Consider the following 27,426-nt stretch of genomic DNA (forward strand, 5'->3'; position numbering starts at 1 on the left):
ACCAACAGCCACCACCACAAACACCACCAACCAATGCCACAAACAAATACCACGAATACCGACACCATCGACAACCACCACAAACACCACCAACCAATTCTACCACCAGTGCCACCATGACGACCACAAACACTACCACCACCACCACCACCACAAACACCATCCAACAATACCACGACAGTCAATGAAACACTGCGATGAAAACTAGGAATTTCTCAAGTTCTTCCTATGATTTTACCATGAAAACTCAACTTGCAAACCCATTCTCGAAGATAATACAACTAAAAGTTTTATTTTTCATCATTAAATTAAAAGCCCTTATTTTTTAGAAAAAAATAACAAATAGAGAGCTCTTCTCGAACTCTGTTGCCTACAAAGACAAAGAAAATGACTGATCTATATGGTCGAAAATAATAAGAAAAGCTATCTGTTGTGGAGGGTTAAGGAAATTTGTTGAGTGGTTGTTGTCTGTACTGTATTGTTGAGTGAGAATGAGAGAAAAAGAGCGAGAACTTGAGATTTGAAATGACAAAACGTTTTGTATGGGTTGATTTGTATTTTGGAAAAGAATGACAAGTTTTGAAAATATTAATTTGGTCCCAATTGATCTTAATTATTTTTAAAATCATAAAATATATGCGTAATTTTTAACTCTCTCATTAAGCAATTGCTAAAAGGGTAACTCAATTGAAATTGTATAAAAACAATTGAAGTTGTAGTTGACCAAGTACTCTAGTTGATCCTATGAAAACTCCCCCCTGGTCCTAGATTAATCAATTTAGGTACTATTAGTATAACATATGAACTCAATTGAAATCGTATAAAAACAAATGTTCAACATGTTGCATCAAATTTTGCATCTATTATAAATTAACAATCAGATTATGTAATAATATATTATGAATCTGTTGTAAATTGTCAAACAGATTAAGTCATCTATTGCGATAGATTACCCATCTGTTGTAAATTATCAAATAGATTGTCATATTTCGCAACAGATTACCCATATGTTGTAAATTATCAAATAGGCGCTGTCATTTGTAGTGGTTGACCCTATGAGAACTCACCCTTAGTCCTAGATTAATCAATAGTTGACCCTATGAGAACTCACCCCTAGTCCCAGATTATTCAATTAAGGTATTAGTACCTTATCCTAGATTAAACAATTAAGGTATTAGTTAAACATATGAGGTAGTAAGAATTGGTTCGGCTCAGATTTATCGATCAACGACTCTGGTCGGGAGGAACGCAGTATCGTCTCATCATGAAATTGCTAAAATACTCAATTGAAGTTGTATTTGACCCTATGAGAACTTACCCCTAGTCCTAGATCATTTAATTAAGGTATTAGTACCCTAGCCCTAGATTAATCAGTTAAGGTATTAGTCTAATATATGAGGTCGTAAGAATTGGTTCGGCTCAGAGTAATCGATCGACGACTCTGGTCGGGAGGAACGCAGTACCGTCTCATCATGCAATTGCTAAAAGACTCAATTAAAGTTGTAGTTGACCATATGAGAACTCACATTCAATTAAGGTATTAGCCTAACATATGAACTCAATTGAAATTATATATAAAAAAATGTTCAATATGTTGCAACAGATGTCTTTTCTGTTGGATCAAATCAAACAAATTAGGTAATCTATTGCAATATATTACGCATCTGTTGTAAACTATCAAATAGATTACGTTATTTATTGCAACATATCATGAATCCGTTGTAAACTATCAAATAGATTAAGTCATCTGTTGTGATAGATTACCCATCTGTTGTAAATTATCAAATGGATTAAGTCATATGTCGCAATAAATTACCCATCTATTGTAAATTATCAAATAGGCGTTGTCATCTAATATAGTTGACATTATGATAACTCACCCCTAGTCCTAGATTAATCAATTAAGGTATTAGTTGAACATATGAGGTAGTAAGAATCGGTTCGGCTCAGAATGATCGATCGACGACTCTTGTCGGGAGGAACGTAGTATCGTCTCATCATGCAATTGCCAAAAGACTCAATTAAAGTTGTAGTTGACCCTATGAGAACTCACCCCTAGTCCTATATTATTCAATTTAGGTATTAGTTGAATATATGAGGTAGTAAGAATCGGTTCGGCTCAGAGTGATCGATCGACGACTCTGGTCAGGTGAAACGCAGTACAGTCTCATTATGCAATTGTCAAAAGACTCAATTGAAGTTGTCTTTGATCCTATGAAAACTCACCCCTAGTCCCACATTATTTAATTAAGGAATTAGTTGAACAAATGAGGTAGTAAGAATCGGTTCGGCTCAGAGTGATCGATCGATGACTCTTGTCAGGAAGAACGCAGTACCGTCTCATTATGCAATTGCCAAAAGACTCAACTGAAGTTGCAGTTGACCCTTTGAGCTCATTCATTTATCCTTAGTTCCACCTAGATTGATATAGGTAGTATTATTAATCTTAACATTAAGTTTATAAGAACTCATTTCAACTCAAAGTGATCGATCGATGACTCGGGTCGGGATAAACGTAATACTAACACCATGCAAATTCCATGACTCAATTGGATTTGTAATTGACCCTGTGAGCTCATTCATTCATCCCTCGTTCCACCTAGATCGATATAGGTACTATTATTAATCTTAACATTAAGTTAATGAGGAGCTCATTTATTCATCTCTAGTTCCACCTAAATCAATTGCAATGAGATCTATTGCAACAAATGACTAAGCTGTTGGAGAATTTCAAACAGATAATAATATCTGTTGCAACAGATGACATATCTAATTTAATTATCAAATAGACATTTGAATCTGTTGTGACGAATGACTGAGCTGTTGGAAATTTTCAAACAAATATTGATATCTGTTGTAATAGATGACATTTCTAATTTAGTTATCAAATGGACATTAACATCTGTTGTCATAGATAACTGAGTTGTTGGGATTTATCAAACAGATTTTTATATCTGTTGTAACAGACAACATATATGTTTGAAAAAAAAAATTCCTTTTAATTTTAAAGCAAGTTTCTGTCCGAGTAGATAAAGTAGTAGTACTACTAAAGGCGGTAAAAAATATTTCTTGGATAACTCAAAAATCTCATTGAGTAGTCCTAGTCTTATCTTGTCTTTTCAATGTCACCCGTTTTCTTTCTCGTGCCCCTTAAATTATTAATGAATATTAATTAATGAATATTGAAAACCCTAATACTTTTTCCGTTTTATATTATATTACTGTTGGCCCATATTGACTTGGCACACCCATTAAGAAAATATTAATTAGGGGTTTATTTTACTACCAAATTAGCATTATTAATTATGCTTTGAAAATATAAATTTGAATAAATACACTTTTTTTAGTCATTTAATATTAAGGGTAGTACATCTAAAAATTAAAATTATCTCATCTATCCTTCAGCCCTAAATTTATTATATTCGTCTCTCATCTTTTTTATTTCTATCCTCTTTAGGGTTATCACAACCTTTTTTTTCTCTCCTCTTTCTCATAAATTTTCGTTCGGATCTAAACCGATCCATATCCATATCTTAGATTCCTCGACTGAAATTGTTTTTTTGATCCCCTTTTGACATTAAGGTATGATTCATTATTGCTCTTTCATTCTCATCTTCTTCTTGCAATTTATTTACATCTTTTTTTTTATTTAATTACCATTTTCCCATATCATATTTATTTAAAAAATTTGAAGAAACTTTTAATTGTTGAATAAATGAACCAAGAATTTTTATTACAAAATGCAAAAAAAAATCATCTGTTGGGAGAAGTTTAAAAGTCTTGTTAGCAGTATCATTTTTTTATGTATTTTGTTTGTTTCTTTGTTGTTGAAGCTATTATTGATGTTGTTGGTGGGGTTGGCATTGTTGGAACTTGTGGTGTGGTGTTGTTGACAGTGGCGGATTCAGGTTTTTAGACGGTGGGTGCTTCTTAGTTTAAAAATAGTGGAGTCCAAACAATCAACAAATGGAGTAAGGGAGAAAAAAATAAAATAAAGTTTAAAGTGAATAAGGATAGAAGAGTTGGTTACCAAAATTGAAAAAATATGTGCTGAGTGAAAATTGAACTCAAGACCAAAAGAAATAAATAGCCTTAAGCACCCATAAACAACAACTAGGCTAACCAAACAAATCTTACTATGGATGCTCACTGATTAGATTATATACGTTTTTTTCTTAATTTCCATATACATATATAAAGTTAAATACGAGTTCAGTCTGTGCTCGCACACCCGGAGGACTCTATGTGGGTCCGTCCCTGGTTGTTGATGGTGTTGGAACATATGATGTATGCTTCTTTGTTGTTGATGATGTTGTTAGAACAAATGTTATTATTTTCTTTGTTGTTGATGTTTTTTATTTGTTGTTTGTAGTTTATGCTGTTGTTGATGTTGCAACAGATGGAGCAACTCTTAGAACAAATCAAACCACCAGCAAGGCAGTTAGGTATTCCAACAGACTCCGCATCTGTTGCATCAGACCCCAATCTGACGCAACAGACTTCACATCTGATGTAACAAACTCTACATCTGTTGCAACAGATGGATAATATTCTTTTTGTGACATAAATTTTTTCCTTCTTCTTTGTAGATATAAAAGGAATTGAAAGTTGATCAACTTTTGCCTGACCATCACAAGAGGCTGCAGTAAAGATAGGTTCTGAGGAATAAGCTGCATGCAGATGGAACCACTTTATATGTGGGAGGTATGTATTACTGATAATGTTATTATAGAAACACACATAGAGTACATTGATTTTGTGAATGTTATTTTTACCGATTAGTCATAGATCATTCAAACAAGATATCTGCAATTTTACAGTTAAGTTTGGTAGGTCTGAACTGATAAGGCTGAGGGACCATGAATATGGTTCTGATACCTTGTTAAGATTATAGTCATATGTTTCTCATGTTTATTTGTCATGCCTTCTACAGACTTTCGTTGTGGTAAGCATTTCTGGCGATGATGTAGACTTTTCCATAATGGATATGTTGTCCTCTATATGGGAGAGGAATGATCAATCTTGCCCCTCCTTGCTTATCTTGTGCATGCAAATGTGAAAAGTGCAAGGCAAAACATGATGGTGTGATTAATACTGTTAATGTATTAACTGTTGATGTAAAGGAATTGATATCTAACAGTAGTGTCATTCGATCAAAGAGGATTTTAGTTTCATTCACTCCATTAGAGATTAAGGCTAAGAGGATAAAGAAAGTAATTTCCAAGGCATAATCATGTATCCAAAAAAAAAATTGGATCTAAAAAAGGTAAGAAGATAAAAAGGGGAAGAATAGGAAGGAAAAACTGAATGCTAGATTTAGTTCATCTTGTGTCATTTTGTAGAGATACTCCATCTAATTTTGAGTGCTTTTTCTTTTCAGGATGGTGAGGAAGGCAGAATTTCTCCATCATTAGCTAATACCGAAAATATGACATCTAATGTTATTGAACCACCAGACTGCCCTGTGAAGTTTGATAATCCAGAAGACGTCTTTGCTCGAGTTAGTCAGCAGATTAAACGATCTTAATCACTTGGTTTTTCTGCTGATCAATTATAACTCCCCGAATCTGGTACCTAGAACGCTACATGGTGCTCATGACCCCGAAGGACCACAAGCTAACCCATGACTGATATCTGTACCTGTATACTACATAATATACTAAAAAATACGGAAATATGAACTGAAGGGCCATAAGGTTGACATAACTAAAGTAAACCATAACATCTAAACGGGGTATGAAATACCCAAAACAACTAAAATAACTATCTGAACATAATAGTCTGGAAAGCCTCTAACTGACAAAACTGTCTGAGTAAGGAGTTGATGGAATATGTCCCCAACTAACTCCAACTAATAAACAAATTACTGAGATAATAAAATAATGATCATGTCCTCGATAGATGAGGACTCATTGCTAACTCTGACAACTGAGACTGGAATCTACTGATGCTCTGGATCTCGTGTCTCTGCACCTATGGTATAAGACACCATAGCGCAAATGCATCAGTACTTTGAATGTACTGGTATGCATGTGAGATAGGCTGAATACATGGGGTTCATATGCATGAACAATAGTAATAACTGACTAAATATCATGAGCGTGAGAATACATGCATGAGACATAACAACTGACATTAATACTGTGATAACATGATTACTGAATCTGAATATAACTGATAACATGAGTGGTTGTATCTAACAGTCCTGAATCTGATAGAACTATCTGAGTTTCGTATTGTATCTGAGTTGACTGTATCTGACAGTCCTAAATTCTGAAGAACTATCTGAGTTCTTTTACTGAGACTGATACTGAGACTGTGGGAAGTAGTCATCTAATCGACATGCCACAAATAATGCATTATAGCTTAATTGGGGTCCAATCTATGCCCTGATTGGAAGGGTGTCAATACCACACCACTGGTAAGGACAACATGTGAGTGACCCTAATATAATAGGTAACTCTAGTGAGAACGGTGGGAATCCTCATATAGCAGTCTAAGCCACCTTATCTACCCTAATATAGCAGGCTATGATGTCTCAACCTATGCTGGCTACATAGTTCTAGAACGTAAGGATTGCTTCTAAGAATCACACCCTCATATAACAGGTGAGTTCCCACCCTTGGGTTCGCTCGGTGCTAATTTCTACTCCCATCTGAAAAGACACTAAATATGATTTTTTAAAACTGAACATGGACTGAGTTACTGACTTCCATTGACTGAAGGAATACTACTGATATCTAAAAACTAACTGAGTTCATGAGATCATGGAGATCTCCTAAGTCATAAGACTGTCTGAAGTCTAAGGATCATAACTTGACTGAGAGTATCGTGAAAACATGACATGACACTAGGCACACAACTAATATTTTAGGTACAAGTACCCCCAGGACTTGATAGAAGGAAGCTGACAAAGCATGACTTGCTTGAATACATAATAATCACCATAATGCATTTACTGAAGCATTTCATCAAACATATTATAGACATAAGCTTGTACATAAATGGGGATTTCATGACAATATGCTAGTTAGGCACTTTTCCTTCATTTAGGCATTAAATCAAACATATTGTAGGCATGGTACATGTAAACATCATTGTACAACCATTAAACATCATGGTCACATTCTAATTTCATCATTCAAGGGTTTCGTCACAGGTTCACATCAATCTATATCTATACTAATCAATTCCACATAAAATTGATCACCCAACATGGATTAGAATTCAATTGGTCATTCTCATCATGAAAAAAGCAAACCCAACATGAAATTCATAAAGAAATCAATACACTTAAACTTTGAAAAAAGATTCTTGGGCTTCATGGACGGAAGGATTCCATGAATGAACACTATGCATACCTTAGTTCGTGATTTCGTGAAGATTGACGGTGAAAATTTCTTGAAATTGGACTTTCTATGAAAACCCTAGCTTGTTCTTGAGAGAAACTAGTATATTTTACGTGAAAAGTGGTTGAATCACATGTTAAAGGGCTTAAATAGGGGTGGGAAATTGACCCTTTTAACCCTGAACGCGTCATTTAATTTCAGTAAAAAATTTTCAAATTGGACCCTTGGTGCGGCGCGGCGCTATTGTGTCGTGTCACTGGAATTTGACAATTGGTAAATTGAGGGATGGCACGACGTGGGGCCATCGCGTTGTCACTTCCTTTGTGACCTGGAACTTTGGTGCGACGCGGCGCTATCACAGCGTGTCACTGGAATTTGACAATTGAGAAATTGAGGGATGGCGCGACGTGGGGCCATCGCGTTGTCACATCCTTTGTGACAAAAATTGATGGAAAAAATTAAATTTGGAGGCTAGCTTGACCGATGCAAAGAAAAAAAGAGAAGCAATCCAAGAGCAAAAATTGAGTTTGGACAAGAAGTGTTTAGAAATATCTATTGCTCTCGATGAAATTGAATAAACAGATGACTAGCAAGTTGCAACAGACGCCAGCTGATGGAAAAGCAAACTGATATATCCATCTGTTGCAAAAGATTGTCCATATATTGTAAGTTATCTGACATGTGGAATATATTTTGCAACAGATTACCAATCTGTCTCTTTTCGAAATACAATAAAAAGATAAAATGTTGTATTTATTTAGATCCATTTTTTTTAATTTACATATTCGAAAAGTTACCAGTTTTATTTAATTAAGGGATATGAACAGTTGTGGCTTTTTGTTTGACTAAGTCAAGTCCCCACTTCCAATTCAATCATTTTATAAATAAGTCCCTCCGGCCTCCTCTCACTCACTCTCGCTCGTTCATTCTACTACACTTACAATACTAATATGGTTGATCCAGATTCGTACAAGAAGATTCATATTGAGTTCTTGCAGGAACTTCAAAGGCAGTTTAATGAACTTCAGAGGGATTTGGCCGACTTCGGAGCAAGGCTGAGGAGGGCCCAGCTGTTGCCAGATGAAAATTGTCAGGTTGACAATAATAATAGTAATAATAATAATAGTAGTAGTAACAATAATTAGGTTATGTTTTTTCTTTCTTTTAGGGTATGTATTTTCCTTTTTTATATTCGATCTACCTATAAGGGATTGAAAAAAATCTATGTATATGTTTGGTATGGTTTGGTCGACTTTTAATTTTTAATTCTTATTCAATATTTAATTATCATTCTATTTATTCTCTATTCTCAGCATATCAATGGTTGGAGGTAGGGACTGAGTATTTGTGGCAACAGATGGTGGTGAAAAGTCATATGATGAGAAATTCTCCTAAAAACGGTTCGTTAATAAATAATAAGAAACTAAATGATATTATTATCGTAAAAGAAAGATTATTTAATTTTAAAAAGTCACAACACTGGATTAATTTAATTAAGTTATATGATGATATGATTATTAAGAAAAAAGTGAATGAATAGTCGTGACTGTGACTTTTGTCTAAACACATTCAACAACAAACAAAAATAAAAAACACTGCTGATGCATCAAATTCCTCATCTGTTGTGACTGATGAATCAGTTAGAAGAAAACAAAAAAGCTCCTTAAACAGATGGTCGATTTATAACAACAGATGGTATATCTGTTGAAACAGATGGGTTATCTGATGCAACAGATATACAATCTGTTGCCATAACTCAATTAAAAAAACTGCTTACTAAAGAAATGGTTATTGAAAACCAGGAGTATTCGATTTTTAAATTGAGAAAAAGGTTATTTAAATTTCATAAGCTGAAAAGTCATGACTTGTCATAATAATAAAACTCACTAGCTTGATTTAATTAAGTCATTTCTTTTCATAGAAAAGAATAAGGAAATAAATGATAAACACAATTTAAACCGGAAAAAACTCACCAAAAATATTCTTGTTTTTAAATATTCTTTATTAATTTATATAATTAAAAAGTAAAAAAAATTGGATGTCATGAAGATAATTTTTTTTTAAGTATATATATATATATATATCTTATATGTTGCAACAGATATATTATCTGATGCAACAGGTTATCTATTTATTGCAACGGATGATATATCTGTCGTAACAGATGATTTATCTGATGCAACAGATATATAATCTGTAGTCCAACTCAGTGTAAAAAATAAATTATTTTAATAATAATAAAGTTGAAAAGTCATGACTTATCACAATATTGTTTAATTTAATTAAGTCATAACTTTTTACAGTAATCAAGAATGTCATTAATAAACGGAGGTAAACAGTTGTGCCTTTAAATCTGCTTTATTAATTTATATAATTAAAAAGTCAAAAAATTTGGATGTTATGAAGATAATTTTTTAAAAAAAAAGATATATAGATTATACGTTGCAACAGATATATTATCTGATGCAACATGTTATCTATTTGTTGCAACGAATTATATATCTGTTGTAACAGATGAGTTATCTAATGCAACAGATATATAATCTATTGTCCAACTCAGTGTAAAAAAAATGGTTTCTAAAAAGAACTAATTATTTTAATAATAATAAAGTTGAAAAGTCATGACTTATCACAATATTGCTTAATTTAATTAAGTCATAACTTTTTACAGTAATCAAGAATGTCATTAATAATTGGAGGTGAACAGTTGTGCCTTTAAATCTGCTTTATTAATTTATATAATTAAAAATTCAGAAAATTTAGGTGTTACGAAGATAATTTTTTTTAAAATATATATATATAATATATGTTGCAACAGATTTATTATCTGAGGCAACAGGTTTCTATTTGTTGCAACGGATGATATATTTGTTGTAACAAATAATTTATCTGATGCAACAGCTATATAATCTGTTGTCCAACTCAGTATAAAAAATAGTTCCTGGAAAGAACTAATTATTTTAATAATAATAAAGCTGAAAAGTCATGACTTATCACAATATTGCTTAATTTAATTAAGTCATAACTTTTTACAGTAATCAAGAATGTCATTAATAAATTGAGGTGAACAGTGTCGCCTTCAAATTTACTTTATTAATTAATATAATTAAAAAATCAGAAAATTTGGATGTCATGAAGATAAATTTTTTAAAAAAAAAATATGTAGATTATATGTTACAACAGATATATTATCTGATGCAACAGGTTATCTATTTGTTGCAACGGATTATAGATCTGTTGTCACAGATGAGTTATCTGATGCAACATATATATAATATGTTGTCCAACTCAGTGTAAAAACGATTTCTGGAAAGGACTAATTATTTTAATAATAATAAAGCTGAAAAGTCATGACTTATCACAACATTGCTTAATTTAATTAAGTCATAACTTTTTACAGTAATCAAGAATGTCATTAATAAATGGAGGTGAACAGTTGCGATTTTTTGCCTAACTCATTCAAGTTCAATCCTCCATAAATAGGTCTCTCCTTACTCAATAGTTCGTTCTACTACAAACTATTTATTCCTTACTCTTGTTACACCTTCAACTACTTTCTCTTCAAAGACTTGATAGCTTTTTCCCTTCTCTGGTAAGTTTTTTTCTTGATTTTTGTGTAAATATTCATTGTATATTACATTACATTCGAATTTTTTCTTTTCTTTACTTTTGTTTTTACATTTGTTTTGTCAACTTATGCGTTTCCTAGATATGGATGATCCTATGTGGGATGCCGCTATTTTACGAGACGACATGCGGGAACTGCAGAAGGAGGTCCATGACCTGCATTGGGAGTTGGTCGCCGTCAAAGTAAGGATGCTGCGGGAGATCCGCAGACTGAAGAGGGCGTTGCTGCTGCCGGTTGAAGATTGGCCGGCTATCCATACAAATAATAATTATGACAATGATGATAATAATAATTAAGTTTTTTTCTTTTATCTATGTATTTTTTTTTTGTTTTATAAAAATTTATGTTTGATGCACTTGATTTTTTATTTCTTATTTAATTTATGTGTTGTCTGTTTCTATTTCTTAACGAATGGCATGTCTACAATTAAGGAATAATTTGATTCCAGTATCAATTGCAAGAACATATGAGTTATCTGTTGGGTTTGCGTTTGTGACAGGAGCTGTAATTTGTTGCTCGAAACAAATTAGTAATCTGGTGAAAAGATTATTTATCTGTTGAAACATATTACTAATCTGGTGCAACAGAATACCCATCTATTCGATTCATATTACGGGCACCTAGAACCATAAACATGAATCTAACATGAGTCTACTGTTACAATAGAACATTTATCTGGTGTCGTAGATAATGGATCTGTTTAAACAGATTGATCTTATGTTGCATTCATGTTCGCGTGCTAGCTATTGTTGAAAAAACAACATATTAGCAGTTACCCAGATGACAAATTCAACTAAAAAGCATAATTTGACTTACCAAAGTCTCCTCTCAAGTAAATGTCAAAGTTGAAAGTGATTTACGAAACAAAATTTGACATAAGAATTTGGTCAAAGAGCAGCAGTTGGGGTAACAACAACAACAACAACGGTCAACAAGAAGAATATGAAGATGATAATGAAGTCTAAGATAAAGATAATGAACCAGAAGATGATGAACAAAGCAGCAGTAACAATGAACAACAAATATCGCGAAGAGAGAGAAAATAACAACGGATGAGGAGAGAGAAAAAGGCGCTTTTTTCCCTTTGTTTCCCTTTATATTAACTAATATTTGAATCAAAGTGTAAATTTAAAAACTTGTGGATTATTTTAAAATTTCTCAAACTTTCTTAATCCATAATTAAGTACTGTCACATCTACTCAATTATTAAGACTTATGTCACCTACACCTCATTTTAAATTTCTTTTATCACCAGTGGCCCAAAGCCCCTAGTTTCTTGCGTCTATGGTAAAGTATCATCCCCCCTCTATTCCCATTAAGTCTAATAACCAGAATTAGTTTAACAAAAATGTTGATGGTATGTTTAAAGGATTACCTTAAACCTATATCAAACATTTTCTCCTCAAATTTTAATTATTTTCTTTTTGCAAAAATTCATTAGTTGATCTGCATTTGTAGAAATTCGAAAGTGAGTGTGTGAAGTGACATGCCACATCATCTTTTAGGCACTAAAAAAATTATTTTCGGCTAAAATTCTTAAAAAGTTAGATTAGGTTGGATGACTTTATTGACATGGAAAGTTTAAAAGTGATTTTATCACACTACATCACCGTCTAAAATTAGTACTCATAGTAAAAATAATTGTTTCAATTTACTTATCTAATTTATAAAATCAAATATAAAGTGTATAATAATCATTTATATTTCAAAACATATTTAATAAAATTAATTTAGTAAAATAAGTATCTAATAAATATTTTTTACAAAAATGTTAAGTCAGCAAGGACTAATTAAAAGTAACGAAGAAAAGAAAGTATGAGTTTATTTGGATAAGACGGAGAAACACACTTAGGGATCGTTTGGTAGAGTGTATAAAAATAACGCAGAATATAGTGGATTAGTAATGCCTCTGCTAGTAATGCATCTATTAGTTATGCATGTACTTTTATTTTTTATATATTATTTGGGTTGATATATAAAAAATAATATATCTTACATAATTTCTATAAAAGAAGTGTTTGTTTATAAAAATACTCTTCTTTAACTTTGTATACTTTTTTTACAACAAAGTTCTTTTGTTATCTCAAATATTATTAGTATTGTTGAACTAGTATATAGCGATTTAGGATTAATTGCAAGACCTTCGTCTTTGTTCATGAAATGTTGCGTCGACGGATTAACATAGTCGAAACAAAAATAAAATGCAAGATGTAAAATTAAGGAATAGTCTCAAAAAAATTTTAAAACTTTTAAAAGACCCTCGAAGCAAAGCAAAAATATGTTGCGGTTATTTAAATCAACTATTTATTGTTGTAAATTAAAATGGTGGGAAAAGAAATTGTGAAATGTTTTGAGAAGATTCATTATTGAAAATTAAAATGGCGGAAAAAAGATTGTGAAATATTTTGAGAGGTAAATTAAAGGGTATTAAGGTCATTTAATAAGTTAATGCATGTGTTAAAAGTCTTTGTATTATTAATACATTGGAAATGGAGTGTATTACTAATATATACTTAAACACACCATAGAGTGTATAACTAATGCATTAGTTATACAGAAACAAAAAGACGTATTAAATAAGGTACTAGTAATACACATTAACTAATATATGCATCATATTTTTCAATACACTCTACCAAACGACACCTTAAACTAGTTGGTGAAATTCTTCCTCACTGATTACCAGGTAAAAATAAGTTAAAATTACCATAGGCATAAACCCGCCTATACTAGACTAACAAAGAAGAATTTTAACGTCTTAGGAATACTTCGTGTGATTCTTTTCAAATCCAAATCAAATGGACCTTCTTGTTTCTCAAATTTCAACCCCTTTATGGATGGTTGAATTTTCACTTTATTATTTTTAGTATATACTTTAATGGAATATATATATATATATATATATATATAACGGGAGCTTTAGTATAAAAGGGAGCCTTAGAGTAGCTGATCAAGTTGCTACCATGTGATCAGGAGGTAACAGATTCAAGTCTTGAAAATAACCTCTTGCAGAAGTGTAAGGTAATGCTCCGTACAATAGATACTTGTGGTCGAATTCTTCCCGGAATCCTGTGTATAGCGGGCCTAGAAAATTGCACTACTTTTTTTATGTGATATATATACACGAGGGACTTGGAATATCACTTAGAATCTTGACCTTGTACTTTATTGTGTTTGAGATTAAATTTTTTTTGTTAGCTTAGTATTAATTTGATTTTGATTTGAGTTGCTAATATTTATGAGTTTGATTTTGATTTGAGTTGCTAATATTTATGAGTTATAAAATTTTTGGACAATTCAAATTCTAAGTTCAAGTTTAAAATAATATGTTAAAATATAAAAATTATGAAAAAAGTTTTTAAAATATTCATAAATCATATCAAACATAAATATTTTTATGGATATAATTCTTAAAAATTGTATATGTGTAGTGTCGAGTGATTTAATTCGATTTGTCTTTTTTTAGTTTGAACTAAACAAAATCAATTATGGTCCTTTTTTTTCATTACCAAAGCAATTTAAATCAAACTATCAATCAGTTTTTTTCTCGATTTGACTCAAATTATGGCCGATACTAAAGTTTGATTTACTATATAGAAACGAATTCTGAAATTTCAATATTTGGCATCTATCTTTAATTAGCGATTACCAAACTTTTGGGAATATCTGACACTCCCATCCCCAATGAACTTTTTATTATATCTAGGGATGAAATTAACAAATCATTTGGATGTCTTCATTGATCTATGAACTAAATTCATAATGTTAGATTTGAGCGTGGAGATCTAACCTCTCTTCTGTAATCTCTGAAGAGGTCGAACATATCATATGTTGGACAAATTATCGACATATCTTGTCTAATATTTTAAAAAAAATACATGCTTACAATTTTGATTTAGCAGACCAATTTTGAAAGTTGGGTATTTGATATTGTTGGTGAGAAGAAATGCTCAGCTCATGGGCAACACAAGATGAAAGATTGAGGAAGAAGAAAGCTCCTTCACGTTTAAGTTTTTTCTGTGTACTTTCGAATTAAGGGGAGATTTGTATTGGATACACATACACAAGTTGACATAAGAGAAAATATGCACATCTAGCCAAATTCAAGCTTGTTACATTGTTTATTGGCAGTTACCTTCTGAATCTTTAATTGAGTAAATACATCAGAAGTCTTTAAAATTGATGAAATATCCTCGGATTTTTGGGAGTACCTACTCCAAGTCGAAAAATAAAGAGTAAGAGTAGTTAAACGTTAAAACCAGCAATGTACAAATAAATGACCTGAGATGAGAAACTACAGTAGAATTGACAAGAGTTCCATCAATAACGAGTAGTAATAAAACCTTTTGCTATAGAATTGCAAATTGGTTTAACTAGTCATGGAAACTTTCACCAGATTATCATACGGCGCTATACAACATACAAAGACGAAAATGAGCCAAAAGAAAGATACTGCAGATTAGCATAGGTGGTTTTAGTGAGCTGGAGGTTCTTACAACAGGAGCAGGGAAAAGCACACACTCTCCACATGTTGACATTAGCTTTATTTACAGACGAGAATCAGGCTAATAATTAAGTCAAACCCCAACACCCAACTGCAGTAAATATGATAATGTTTGCATGTTTCAGCCAAAAGAAAAGATCACTGCCACGACAAAAGTATTTACATCACGTCTAATGAAAATGCTGATCTGCTGCCACCACGACTAGAACTGATCCAGAACTTGAACATCTTATACATCAAAAGATAGCTTGACAGGAGACGAGAAACCCTGTTCTGTAATTGAAAATTCAACAAATAGTCAGCACAAAAAGACTTATATTTCTACAAGTTCATGCTTTAGCATAAATCAAAATAGACTTCAAATTCATTTTCTTTTAATCAAACAATAGACTTTGGATTCATTTAGTAAAAGGGAGAAACTTTTCCTGTACATTAAGTTAAAAAAATCATAGGAAACAAAAAAGAAAGTACTCACCATAGTAATAGTTGAAAAATGACATGAGCAGCACAACAGGAATGATGATACCTCCAATCCCCCAGGACGAAGAGATCATCTTATGGTAATGTTTCTCAAAGTCAGAAAAATCTTCAGCATCATCAGAAATAGTCATAGTTCTGGCAATAAAAGAAACCATGTCCATGCCAGAACCTTCATTGTTATCCACAACATCTGTCGCTACCCCTTTGTTCCAATTCCATAAGACTAATACCACATATCTATAAGAAATAAGAGTTGAACACAGAAAATGTGTCAAAGTGAATAAAAGAACCCGATACAACCAGTGTTGTAAAAGACTCTCTTGAGCCACACTTAAGCCCTAAAGTCGGGTGCTAAATAGGCTAAGCACTTCACCTACCTTATGCAACACTTTAATTCTGAGGTGTGTGTCATCACCAATGAGCTTTATATTGAAGAAGGCAACACTAAATATAACTATTTCACTTAAGTATTTTCTAATACTTTGTTCATATATTTTATGTTTACAGTTACTATACTTAAATTGGACATATTTTAAAAGTTTCTCTTCAATTGCATCTTTCTCATTATCAAAAAAAAAAAAAAATTAAAAAAAATTGCATGTTTCTACTTTTTTTTTTCTAATCATGGTACCCGGCCAACTTTCGCACACCTCGATTAATTCCACGGAACACCTACCACCTTCCACCCAATAACAAGCACCGAATAACTCTGTCCACAAAGGCTAGGGCACATCTTTGTTTATCTTCAAATATCTATTTGGCCATGAAATTTAATCACATTTGAGAGCCTGATCTACAAGTATTTTAACCATTTTGGGGGAGAAAAATCACTTCTACTCACAAAACTTCAAAAATTTTCAACGTTTCACTTCACAACTTCAAATTCCAAAAATCACAACTTCAAAAACTCAAATTATCAATTTTCAAGTTTCAGCTATAAAATATATGACAAAACGGAAGGAAAATATGAACTGGAAACCATCCTACCTCCAATTTTTTCTCTCATCAAATATAAAATTGAACAATTTTCCCATAAGATCCTTCCATAAGTTGCACTAAAATTGCCTTATAGGTTATAAAATAAAAATGCAGATAATCACTTAGTTTGAAGAAAAAGTATATAGAAACAATTAGGAGTGTACAAAAACTGAACCGATCCATAACTGATAAAAATGTTATTGGATTATTGGTATTGGGTTAACGATTTTTTATTGGTTTTATAAAAAATTTTATTGGGTAAACGATTCGGTTTCGATTTTAGCTTATTGGGTTATCAATTAAACCAATAAGGATACACTATATTATTATTTTATTCCTATTTATGTTATATATATAAATCTCTTTATCTATTTATCTATCTATCTATGTATAGAGAGAGATATGTGTATGTATATATATTGTTTACACTACTTATTCATAATTTAGTGATGCACAATATAAAGTTCAGCTATTATCATATTGAAAAGCTTGAAGCATTTATAACTTCCAACAATTAGGATTTAATTTTTTTTCTAACTAACATTCAGTTCAAATTTGAAGATTCTTGTAAACTAAAATGCATTGCATAGGATTTTGGCAGTAATTAAGATTTATTTTTTTATGTTAGTTATTACTATTTCTATTTTATAAGTATTTTCTTATTGGTTAAACCGAAAACCGAATCGTTAACGATCAAAAATTAATAAACCGAAACTGATAAGAAAATATTTTATTAGTTGGTTATTGATTTTACATATTTAAAAATCAAAAATCGATAAACTAAACCAATAACAAATAAAATCTAACGAATCGAACGATGAACACCCCTAATAAAAATGACATACCAATTCTGCAAGTAACTCGAGCACAGAGGTGAGTGAGAAACCCGAGCTCAAGCTCGGGTCTCCTTTTGAGCGAAGTTATTTATGTTAAGCAATTTTCTAGAAAATGATAAAATTGTCCCTTATGTTTGGGGTAGAGTTAACAAAGTCCCTTGAGAATTTTTGATATTCATATTTGCTCCTTTACTCTGAAAACTTACTTATATTTATCCTCTATTATAACTTTTTGGTCATATTTACCCTTGTCGTTATATTTTCTTAAACAATTAACGTGATTCACATTTGAAAGTTTATTTTTTTTTGTAATTTTTGTTATCCTTGGTCTTCCTGATATATAATACAATTCTTTTATATACTAGAATGAAGTATATTCATCGTATCTATAAATAGTGATTTCATTTACTTGTAAAGAATTGATTATTTGAAAATGATAGTCTTTTTTTGTGCTTCAAATTTTCATTTATTGATTAAGCTGTAGCTACCAATAACACATATATTTATAGCTTTGATTACGAAATTGGTTGCACAAAGTTATCTACAATGCTAACTGAAATCAAACACAATTTTAGCATTACTATTTCATTTAGGTATTTTTGTGTATTCTCATTTTCACTAAGCTTATCTAACAATATGTTATTTGCTAACAATAAATTGATCAATTAAATTGATTCACGTGTTATTGACCTCGTAACAAATTCAATTATATCAACTTTTAAATAGACAATAGTGAATTTCCAAATTGATCCGAACACAATCATATGTGTTAAACTAATATATGTGTGTGTTTTCGTGTCTATGAATTCATGCATAAGGATTTTATTTTTTTAAAAAAAGATAAAGATTCAAGTGAATCTACAAAAACTTACCCATGAAAGAAATAACAATAAACTCAAACTCATAAAATGAAATTTAACATGAAGAAAGACATGCAAAAATGTATGATAAAACATAAAATAAAGATCGTAAAATGGCCTATATATAAGTTAGTCATGATTTAAAAAAAAATGAAAAAAGAAGCAAAATTTAATTATTGGTCTCATTTTAAGTACAAGAAAATTCATCGATGACATAGACGACTGTTTTCGATTAGGGGTGACACATCATTGAGAGTGACCTTCTTATCCGATTAGTCATCTTTTTGTGTCACTTAGTGATGTTGTTAATCATGACCATCATCATCATCAACAACAACAACACCATTATCGTGTGGAGGATTCCCATTTCAACATTTTTGAAAAAGGTCATGTAGAGATTATTTGTTTCCTCCAACGACTTATAGGGGAGTTTTGAAGCAACAAATTTAAAATAAAAAAAAATAGAATCTAGATTATAATCTAGATTATTATATCTAAAAAAAATACAGTTTATTAAATCTAAATTAAATTTGGATTCATGAGAGTTTAAATTTTCTAGAAATTCAAGTCACTCCATTAAAAAAAGAAGAAAAAGGTCAACATATATGATATTCGTGAATACTTCGGTGACTTAAAATGGAATAATTTTTTCTTCGATCACTCAATCACTGTGCTAGAGTTGTCTTTTTATAGTTGACAATTTTGGTTTAAAAAAGGACAATTAATGTTCCATGGAAAGAAGATTACACTCATTTATCTTTGAATCAATTTTTTTAGTATTAGCTGAAATAAATTTCATTTTGTTAAAAAGTTTTTTCTATTTAAGAGTCCACTTATCTGCTTATACAATAATTTTAAAATTATCATGAGGTGTTGCACGAAACAGATCAAAAGTGCGTTCTTGAGAGTTTGAACTTTCTATTTGGAATTGAGTGATACATATATAGTTGCTGGTATAGATAACAAGATATATTAGTGAAACAAATAATTTTTTTTTATTTTTTTTTCTAATTAGAGTATTAGGTACAATTTATGGTGTTGTAGTTTCTTGAGTCTATGTTGAGTATCGTTTTCCTTTCCCATTATTCCCTTTAAGTCTAATAAACAGGATTAGTTTAACAAAATGTTGATGGCATGTTTAAAGGATTACCTTAAACCTATCTCAAACATTTAATTTCTCCTCAAATCTTCATCTTCTTTTTCAAAAATTCACAAGTTGGTCCGTCTTTGTAGAAATTTGAGAGTTAGTGTGTGAAATAGCATGCCACATCATCTTTTAGGAACTGAAAAGTCTATTTTCGGCTTAAATTCTTAAAAATTTAGATTAAATTGGATGACTTTATTGGTACAAAAAATTTAAAAGTGATTTTACCATAACAACACCGTATAGTACTAAGTGCTAAAGACAGACAGAATGGCCATGCCAAGTCTACCATCTGAGTGACAACTTTAGTCGTATTCACATGCTTGGGTGAACCAAAAAAGGCAAAGGAAATACTGAATGTACATCACTTGAACGAGATAACCATTTAACTGTACAATTTATATAACATTCTTAGATGTCCAGAAAGAAAAAGAATCACATATGCAATTCTCCACTAATTTCCCAGAAGCTGGAAGTTGATATGAAGAAAGCAAAAGAAAAAAAAAACATCAACACAAAATGCAGATTTGAATCGAGAACTGTACATGTTCATCCCAGCTAAAATGCAATGTCACCTAATTATCCAGTCACATACCAATCTTGACTACTACTCAGAATTTTCCATTACCAATAATCCACAACCAACCTAGAGCAACACCAGTAAATATTCCAGCTAGTAAGAATAACACTAGCAAGTTACCCAATGCATTTTGCTCAGGTCCCTAAAAAAAAAAAAAATTCAATTGTTAAAATATGATAGATGATAAGTACTCGTAACGATTATAAAATGACAATCTGTATAGATTCTAAAATTAAAACTTTACCAACCTTGTATCCTTGAGGAGCTGCTGTCATGACACAAACAGTAAGATAACCATTTGTGAGTCCCAAGAAGGATACGAGGAATATCATATAGCCTTGATCGCCATATTTTGCAGTGTAGTAAAAGCAAGGGATCAGCAAGAAACGAGATATGATCGCGATCATGAGGCCCTTTCGTGATTTCAACTCGATTATCTTGATGAGTGGAACGTATCTTCCTATCAGATCCCAAACATTGTACATTGCTATAAGCACTAGAGCGTACCTGAAATTAAAAGATTTTATCAGTGATCCATAGGAGAAATGTTTTTCACAATAATATGTAGTTAGAGAAACTTAGGTTTCCAGCATGGTAGCTGGTCTTATCTACGTTGGTTGGGAACACAAAGAAATCATGGTATGCACACTTACCATGATCCCAGTTGGTGTTTACCGGTGTTTTCATACAAGAATCCAGGGAAAATTGATAGAGTGAGGACATAAATAAAGTACAAGTCCAATTCATAGTCAATATTCTTGATAAGCAATTGTTTGGTGCTCAAACGTTCGAATTGTTCAGCCTGTTCAGTTAAAAAAACATATCAAATTTATGAACAGGAAAATCACTTTAAAAGTTTCTAGTTAAGGATAAAAAGTTGCCTACTTGTTCGATCGGCTTTGTGATGCCTGCAGCAGCTAAGTCTGCTGCAACAGTTTTTGATCCTTCTGCAGCTGCCTTTGTGCGGTAGTGCTTCACAATTGGTAGCTTAGGAAATATGAAGGTATATAGAAGGACACATAGGAATTCAAAGAACGCGGAGATGGCAAGGAACAACACTGCAAAATAAACAATTATAAGTTTCTGACCAAGGGATACTCGAGATAGTGTGTTAAAATAATACTAACTGCATTACAATGGAAGTAAAATGAGATCAGAATGACATACTAACTCCTTTGCGTAGACCGTGGTTACTCTTCTCAAAAGCTGCTTTTGTGATTAGCCTTAAACCAGAGGTAAGTGCACCAGATGCAGCAAGACCAGCAAAAAACGACTGTGTAATTCATTATCAGTCAATGCAATTCAGGATTTCATGTAGAAACTGAAGTAGAACAAAATTAAAAAAGTTACAGCCACACACTTGCATGAACTCGGGGCACATGAAGGCTAAATCTCCAACCATTCCACCTTGAACATGAGCATCTGCAATTCCAAATAAACCTACTATGGCACATATACCAATGTAATTTCCAACTCCACCCCTACCAGAAGTTGCCAAATCCAACTGGAAAGAAGTGAAAACACAAAAAAATTTGAAAGGGTGAATGAAACAAAGACCAAAATATGACAAACATAAAAACACCAAAAATTGGCATAAGCAGAACATACCACTATCAGCGCGGCAGTACTTAAGGTAAAGAGAATATATCCAGCTAAGTTGCGCTTTCTTGTATCAACTCTTGCCTCATTATATGCAAGAATTGCCATTGTTCCAAGTGCAAATGGTTGATACACTAGGGTGAGTACCCTTGAAGGATGATAATTCTTCAATTTTCATACCAAAATAAAACTAGTCAGCAGATAATCCATACACAACTACGCGTCAAGCATACTTAGATCTACTAAACTTATCTCAATCTAATATTATATGAAACAAAATTGAAAATAGAAAAACATTAGAAGTTGTCGATATTTTCCATTGCAAGGGAGGCTTACAGGAAACAATGCATAGTAGTAATCCCCTATGCTCAATAAACTATTCCAAGAAACAAGTGAACCAAGTCCAAGAATCCAACAAACAAGAGTACCCATAAATTTCCCCTGAAAATTTTCACATACATCATAATTTCAGCCACAACAAATGACTCCTTCAATTTGTCATAACAGAATAAACTAACAAAATCAGAAACAAACCTCAACCCTTGTAGGACTAGGACTTTTACTTGAAACAGCAGTAGTCATGGCTGCTTGTTTGTGGAAATAAAAATTCAAACACCAAAATCTGCACTGCACAAAGCCACAAACTAAACTAGTAAAACATCATATATCAATCTTGATCTACCTCTTGAATAAAGAATACCTTGTAAAACAGGCAATAACAGGCTAGTTATAATAACAAAACCTTATATGAATTTAATTGGCTGTATTAAAAAGGATTCATATATATAGACATACATTGAAATGATAACCAATAGTGTGAAATTAAAGGTACCTTATCAAGTGACAAGAAAAGGTATGGTGTGTCTGTTGACTGCAAAAGTGTAAAAGGATGTGAATGGAAGATTCTCTTAAACTATATTTGAATCTATATATACATGAATTTATTGGAATCTCTAGGGCCGCTGGGGCCGATCTACAATGGTAGGTGTGGTTTCCGGAAACCGCCACCCGTTAATGTAAATATAATAATTATATTTAAAAACATGTTAAAAAGTATATGTACGTTTATTAATATATGAAAATCAAAAGCTTAAAATTCTAAATCCGCCTTTTATGCTATGCTGTGGTGACGTCAAAGTGAAATCGGAGAGGAAATTATATGGTATGGGAATTGACCCTTTACTAACCAGATGAACAATTAGGGGTAGAAATTTAGTCAACAGTTGAATGGGTAATATGTATAGAATCCTTAAAAAGCGGCTTGTTGGCAGGGGAGTTTAGTTTGCATTGCGATAGACATGTACAATTTACATATTAAAAGGAAATATCCATGCAATATATATAGATAGATAGATATACACACTAATTACTACTACATAGGATTCTTTCTGTCCAGGTTAATGATAAATTAATGAAGAATATATTTCAACACTCCACTTATGGAAAAACACTTAATTATGATAATAAATGAAGAATATATATCAACACTTCACTAATGGAAAAACACTTAATTATGCTCAAAGATAACTTGTTATTTGAAATAATTGTCTGTAATTACTTGTTAACATATAAAATTAAAAGAGACTTGATTAATTTTTTTCCATATAATTATTTTTCTCTAAAAAACAATAAACAACTTTTTAAATTTTCAAAAAAGTTTTGTAAAGAATAAATTAGTAAAAGTATTTTTTATTTTTATTATTTTTTAATAAATGTGTATAAAAGGAAAAGAGAACAACCTATATGTAATGGAGGGAGTAGGAACAAAGAATTGCAACCTGCTAGTCAACATGCAATAATTCGGTGGGGATTTGATTAGGGGGTCTTAACTAAAAATATATTCAAGGGATACTTTTTAAGATTCAATTAGTGTTATTTTATGATTTTTTGTTTTTCTAAAATACAATGAAAATTAAGCCGGCAATATACATTGTTTAAAAAAAATAAGCTACATACTAGACCTTGTGGGAATCAAACTCATTAAACCATAAAATTTTGGCTATAAATAAATAAAGATATATAGTCTGAACGGAACACATATTATAACAGACTTCCAGAACGAATAAAATTCTAATGAAAGTCGAAAATAGTTTTTATCTGTATGAGGTGGATCTAAGGAAGAAAATTTTTATCTGCACTCAATATTTATATGAAGCTCATATATGTACGTATGAATTTATATTTAGATTTTTAAAGTTTAGCTATGATTAGTAGTACTTCTCCGTTCGTTTCAGTTGACACACATATTAATAAATATAATAAATAACATGATTATTTTATCATAATATTCTTATTAAAAATAGATAAAAAGAAGAAGCAATGGAGGGAGTATTTTTTTCATTAAATTACTTAATTATAACATATTTATTAATTTGAATAAGTATTTTAAGTTTGGGAGAATACTCACAAAAATACCTGAAGTTTGATCGGATTATCAGTTGAGCATATTGAATGGTCCTATTACACACTTATACTTTTTAAGTGGAATTAATTACCTCCTTACTTTTTTAAAGTGGAATTAATTGCCCACGCAAAGTTATACCCAGTTTTTTACGTCGGAAGTGTAGTACACGCGTTTTGTCTTCTCCATTTTATCACTTTTCAACATTTTTTCACCATTATAACTATATTAAAGATTCTACAACTCAAATTTCTCCTACAAATCAAATTCCAAATGATTCCATTGACTTTTCATCATTTTTTCACCATTTCTAAGAATTTTTTTTCCCAAATTTCAAATTCAAATTGAAAACTTTCTTCAATAATTTTATTCAAATCAAACTAAATAAATAAAATTTGAAGAAATGGAGTCTTCAATAACTTCAACAATGGAAATACGTTATAGACTTCTGGAAGACAATCAACAATTGAAGACTTTCGGAAGAAATTTTATTGAAGTCACTTCTGGAATAAAGTTGAAATTGAAGTGTAGTACATTGAACGCAACGAAACTGGAAATTGGAAACTGAAAATTGAATTTGAATTTGAAATTATTCAAAGTTTCAAATTGAAAACTTTCTTCAAGAATTATTCAAATTTGTTTCTAGTTTCGACGAATAATTTTCCCCCCTCTATTGGTGGATTTTCTTTTTTGATGAAATTGTGTTCAATTTCAATTCAACAATGGAGCAACCATTGTTGAAGACTCCACTGTTGGAAAAAATAAAGAACGAAGATAGAAGAGAAGAGAAGAGAGAAGAATGAAAAAATAAATAAAAAATATAAAACTTTTAAAAAAAATAGAAAATTTAGGGGTTGTTTGACAAAAAAAAAAGAAGTTTTTAACGTTTTTAAATAATTTCTCGCGCTCAATGCGCGTGTTTAACACGCAATTGGCCAAGTGACAGATATATGTCATTGAAATATGAAAAAAAAAAAAAAAAAGATCTGAAGGATAATAGGAACCCCACAAAATTTAGTATGTTCAACTGATAATCCGATCAAACTTAAGGTATTTTTTATTAATTTTTTTTTGTAAGTATTCTCCCTCTAAGTTTTAAGAGAGTGTGGTGAGAGTATATTTCAAAGGAAGGACAAAAAAGTCGAATTCGTGCAGTTTTCTATAGAAGAAAAGCATTCTATTTTTTACTTTTATTTCTACATTAATAAAATTGCAATAAATGTGCATTGGAAAGAGAATCGAAGCAGAAGATACAAAGCCAGAAAATGACAGCCCATATCTAATTTTCGCTGTCACCACTTCTTGTAGACTTTGTGCCTGATTTTCGTCGTTCTTTTTGTTGGTCGACAAGGGAAATCGCTTGTTATTACGGTGCACAAGATAAATATCGCTCAAATATAATGATCTGTAAATTATATAAAGAGGTAAATTATATTATACAAGTCCTATGTCATGAACTTGACTAAGAACATATGTAAGAATTTTCAAATTTGAAATTCCCATTTTCAACTAACTCGATTGCTTTGTCGGCTCTATATGCCTGATTTTATTGGAGTTTGTATATATGTTTTTAAATACCACTTGCCAATAGAAGTATAGGCCGTGTGGACACATACTTTTGACTTGAAGTGTCAATTTTATAATCAACTTGGCTTATTTTGTTGCGTTTACGGAATAGTTGGGAATTCTGTGTGGATTTTTCAAGTTCAATTGGGCTTCTAACAGAGTGGAGGACAATCATAAAATGTTTTCTCCTTCAATTGGTTCCTTGTTTACTCTCCTTAAAAGAGTATACTCCTTAGTCCCACTGTCACCTTTTGACCGAATACGGAGTTTAAGAAATAAATAGTGATTTTGTAAACTTTATAATATTGTCACTCTTAAAATTGCTTTAATATATACTCTTCAGTTGTTTTTTCTTTTTAAGTGGGAACCAACAAGAATAAAATAGGATGATGTCATTAAATAATTGTCAAATAAATAAAGATGACATTCTTTTTTATGGACCAAAAAAGAAATTATGACACATAAAATGAGACGAAAGAAGTATATCTTACTAGCTCACAGTAAATATTTACATTGAACTTAATAAATTTATATTAATCAAATAATTTAATAAAATAAGAATGAATGTGCATGTTAATTAAATATTATTAGCGGGAAGTTTGGATCGATTAAGTTATAATTCGATTCTTCACTTGAGTCTTGAGGTGCATGTGCTTTGGGTACTAGAATTTTCTCATTCACGTTGGCTTGCCTAGAAAATATTTCTTCTTTCTATTTGTCAATTAAATACATATTGAATTTGATAGTATCTTTATCAAGATAAGCAATATTAGCAAGTGGACATCGTAAATAAAAGAGTAACATCATCTCTTCTTTTTATTTACAAGTGGAAAATTGTATAATCAGATATAAATTAATATGATCAAAATTTTCTTCACGAATTTAATGGGGGGGAATTGAGCTGGCTGTCAAACGAATACACCATGTCTTTGGTGCATTCGAGTCCATTTGAAGAGATGGATATGGATATATTAATTAACTTTTTAAAAAAATTCATATAAATTATCTTGTGTTAATTGGTTAAATAATATTGTTCGCATAGCATATTGTAATGATGGAAAGTCAAATGATACACTATTAGGAAAATTCAAGTTTCTTTTGGTTACGTATGTAAATGCCAATTCTGACCTGTTTGTAATGAACTTGAAGTTCATTTTAATATATACGTCATATCACATATAGTAATCAGCATTTGCTGTGCAAAAGTATACTTGTAGAAAAGTATAGGTCCTATTAAGTCTCAAAATCTGCTGATTTTCTGCAATTCAAATGGTGTGTGGACATCCAGAAATGATGGTGTGTGGACACCCAACATCTCGTTCACACATCTACAACCACTATTACAATAATGTTGTCCAGAAGGGAGAATCTCTTTTTTTCTTCTAATTGTAAGTGACCCCCAAGGGCCGTCCAGAAGTGAGTTAGGATTTCGATTTTGAGTTTTGAATTTTAGATCGATATTTTATGTGTTAATTAATAATTGAGTTCTAAATTTAATATC

The 27,426-nt window shown here is 31.3% G+C and overlaps 1 protein-coding gene and 1 long non-coding RNA gene across 5 annotated transcripts; both read right to left on the reverse strand.

The window, feature by feature from the left end:
- Nucleotides 1–15,411: 15,411 nt before the first annotated feature.
- LOC124896024 lies at nucleotides 15,412–17,907 on the reverse strand. Its single transcript, XR_007052383.1, has 3 exons — nucleotides 17,785–17,907; nucleotides 15,957–16,198; nucleotides 15,412–15,754 (listed from the first exon to the last, which is right to left on the reverse strand). It is a non-coding gene; the product is annotated as an uncharacterized LOC124896024 (long non-coding RNA).
- A 2,232-nt stretch (nucleotides 17,908–20,139) lies between these two features.
- Nucleotides 20,140–23,077, reverse strand: LOC107859489 (equilibrative nucleotide transporter 3). 4 transcript variants are annotated; one of them, XM_016704529.2, is made up of 10 exons: nucleotides 22,791–23,077; nucleotides 22,493–22,585; nucleotides 22,295–22,399; nucleotides 21,968–22,123; nucleotides 21,720–21,863; nucleotides 21,527–21,632; nucleotides 21,245–21,417; nucleotides 21,013–21,161; nucleotides 20,608–20,866; nucleotides 20,140–20,501 (listed from the first exon to the last, which is right to left on the reverse strand). In XM_016704529.2, exons 2-10 carry the CDS (start codon nucleotides 22,538–22,540, stop codon nucleotides 20,391–20,393), a joined length of 1,251 nt encoding a protein of 416 aa, XP_016560015.1. In that variant the 5' UTR covers nucleotides 22,541–22,585; nucleotides 22,791–23,077; the 3' UTR covers nucleotides 20,140–20,390. The 4 variants fall into 4 exon arrangements, with proteins under 4 accessions (XP_016560015.1, XP_047262972.1, XP_047262973.1 ...); XM_047407016.1 differs by having other exon boundaries at nucleotides 22,493–22,580; nucleotides 22,791–23,017; XM_047407017.1 differs by lacking the exon at nucleotides 22,791–23,077 and adding an exon at nucleotides 22,659–22,751.
- Between the last annotated feature and the right edge of the window lie 4,349 nt (nucleotides 23,078–27,426).

This window comes from Capsicum annuum, chromosome 2, assembly GCF_002878395.1.
Source record: "Capsicum annuum cultivar UCD-10X-F1 chromosome 2, UCD10Xv1.1, whole genome shotgun sequence".
Lineage (NCBI taxonomy): Eukaryota > Viridiplantae > Streptophyta > Magnoliopsida > Solanales > Solanaceae > Capsicum > Capsicum annuum.

Coding starts and splice junctions, on each gene's coding strand:
- LOC107859489 (XM_016704529.2), bottom strand. CDS start 22,540: ATGACTACTGCTGTTTCAAGTAAAAGTCCTAGTCCTACAAGGGTTGAG. Junction 22,400..22,492: donor CTAGTCCTACAAGGGTTGAG/GTTTGTTTCTGA, acceptor GAAAATTTTCAG/GGGAAATTTATGGGTACTCT. Junction 21,418..21,526: donor CGGTCTACGCAAAGGAGTTA/GTATGTCATTCT, acceptor TTTATTTTGCAG/TGTTGTTCCTTGCCATCTCC.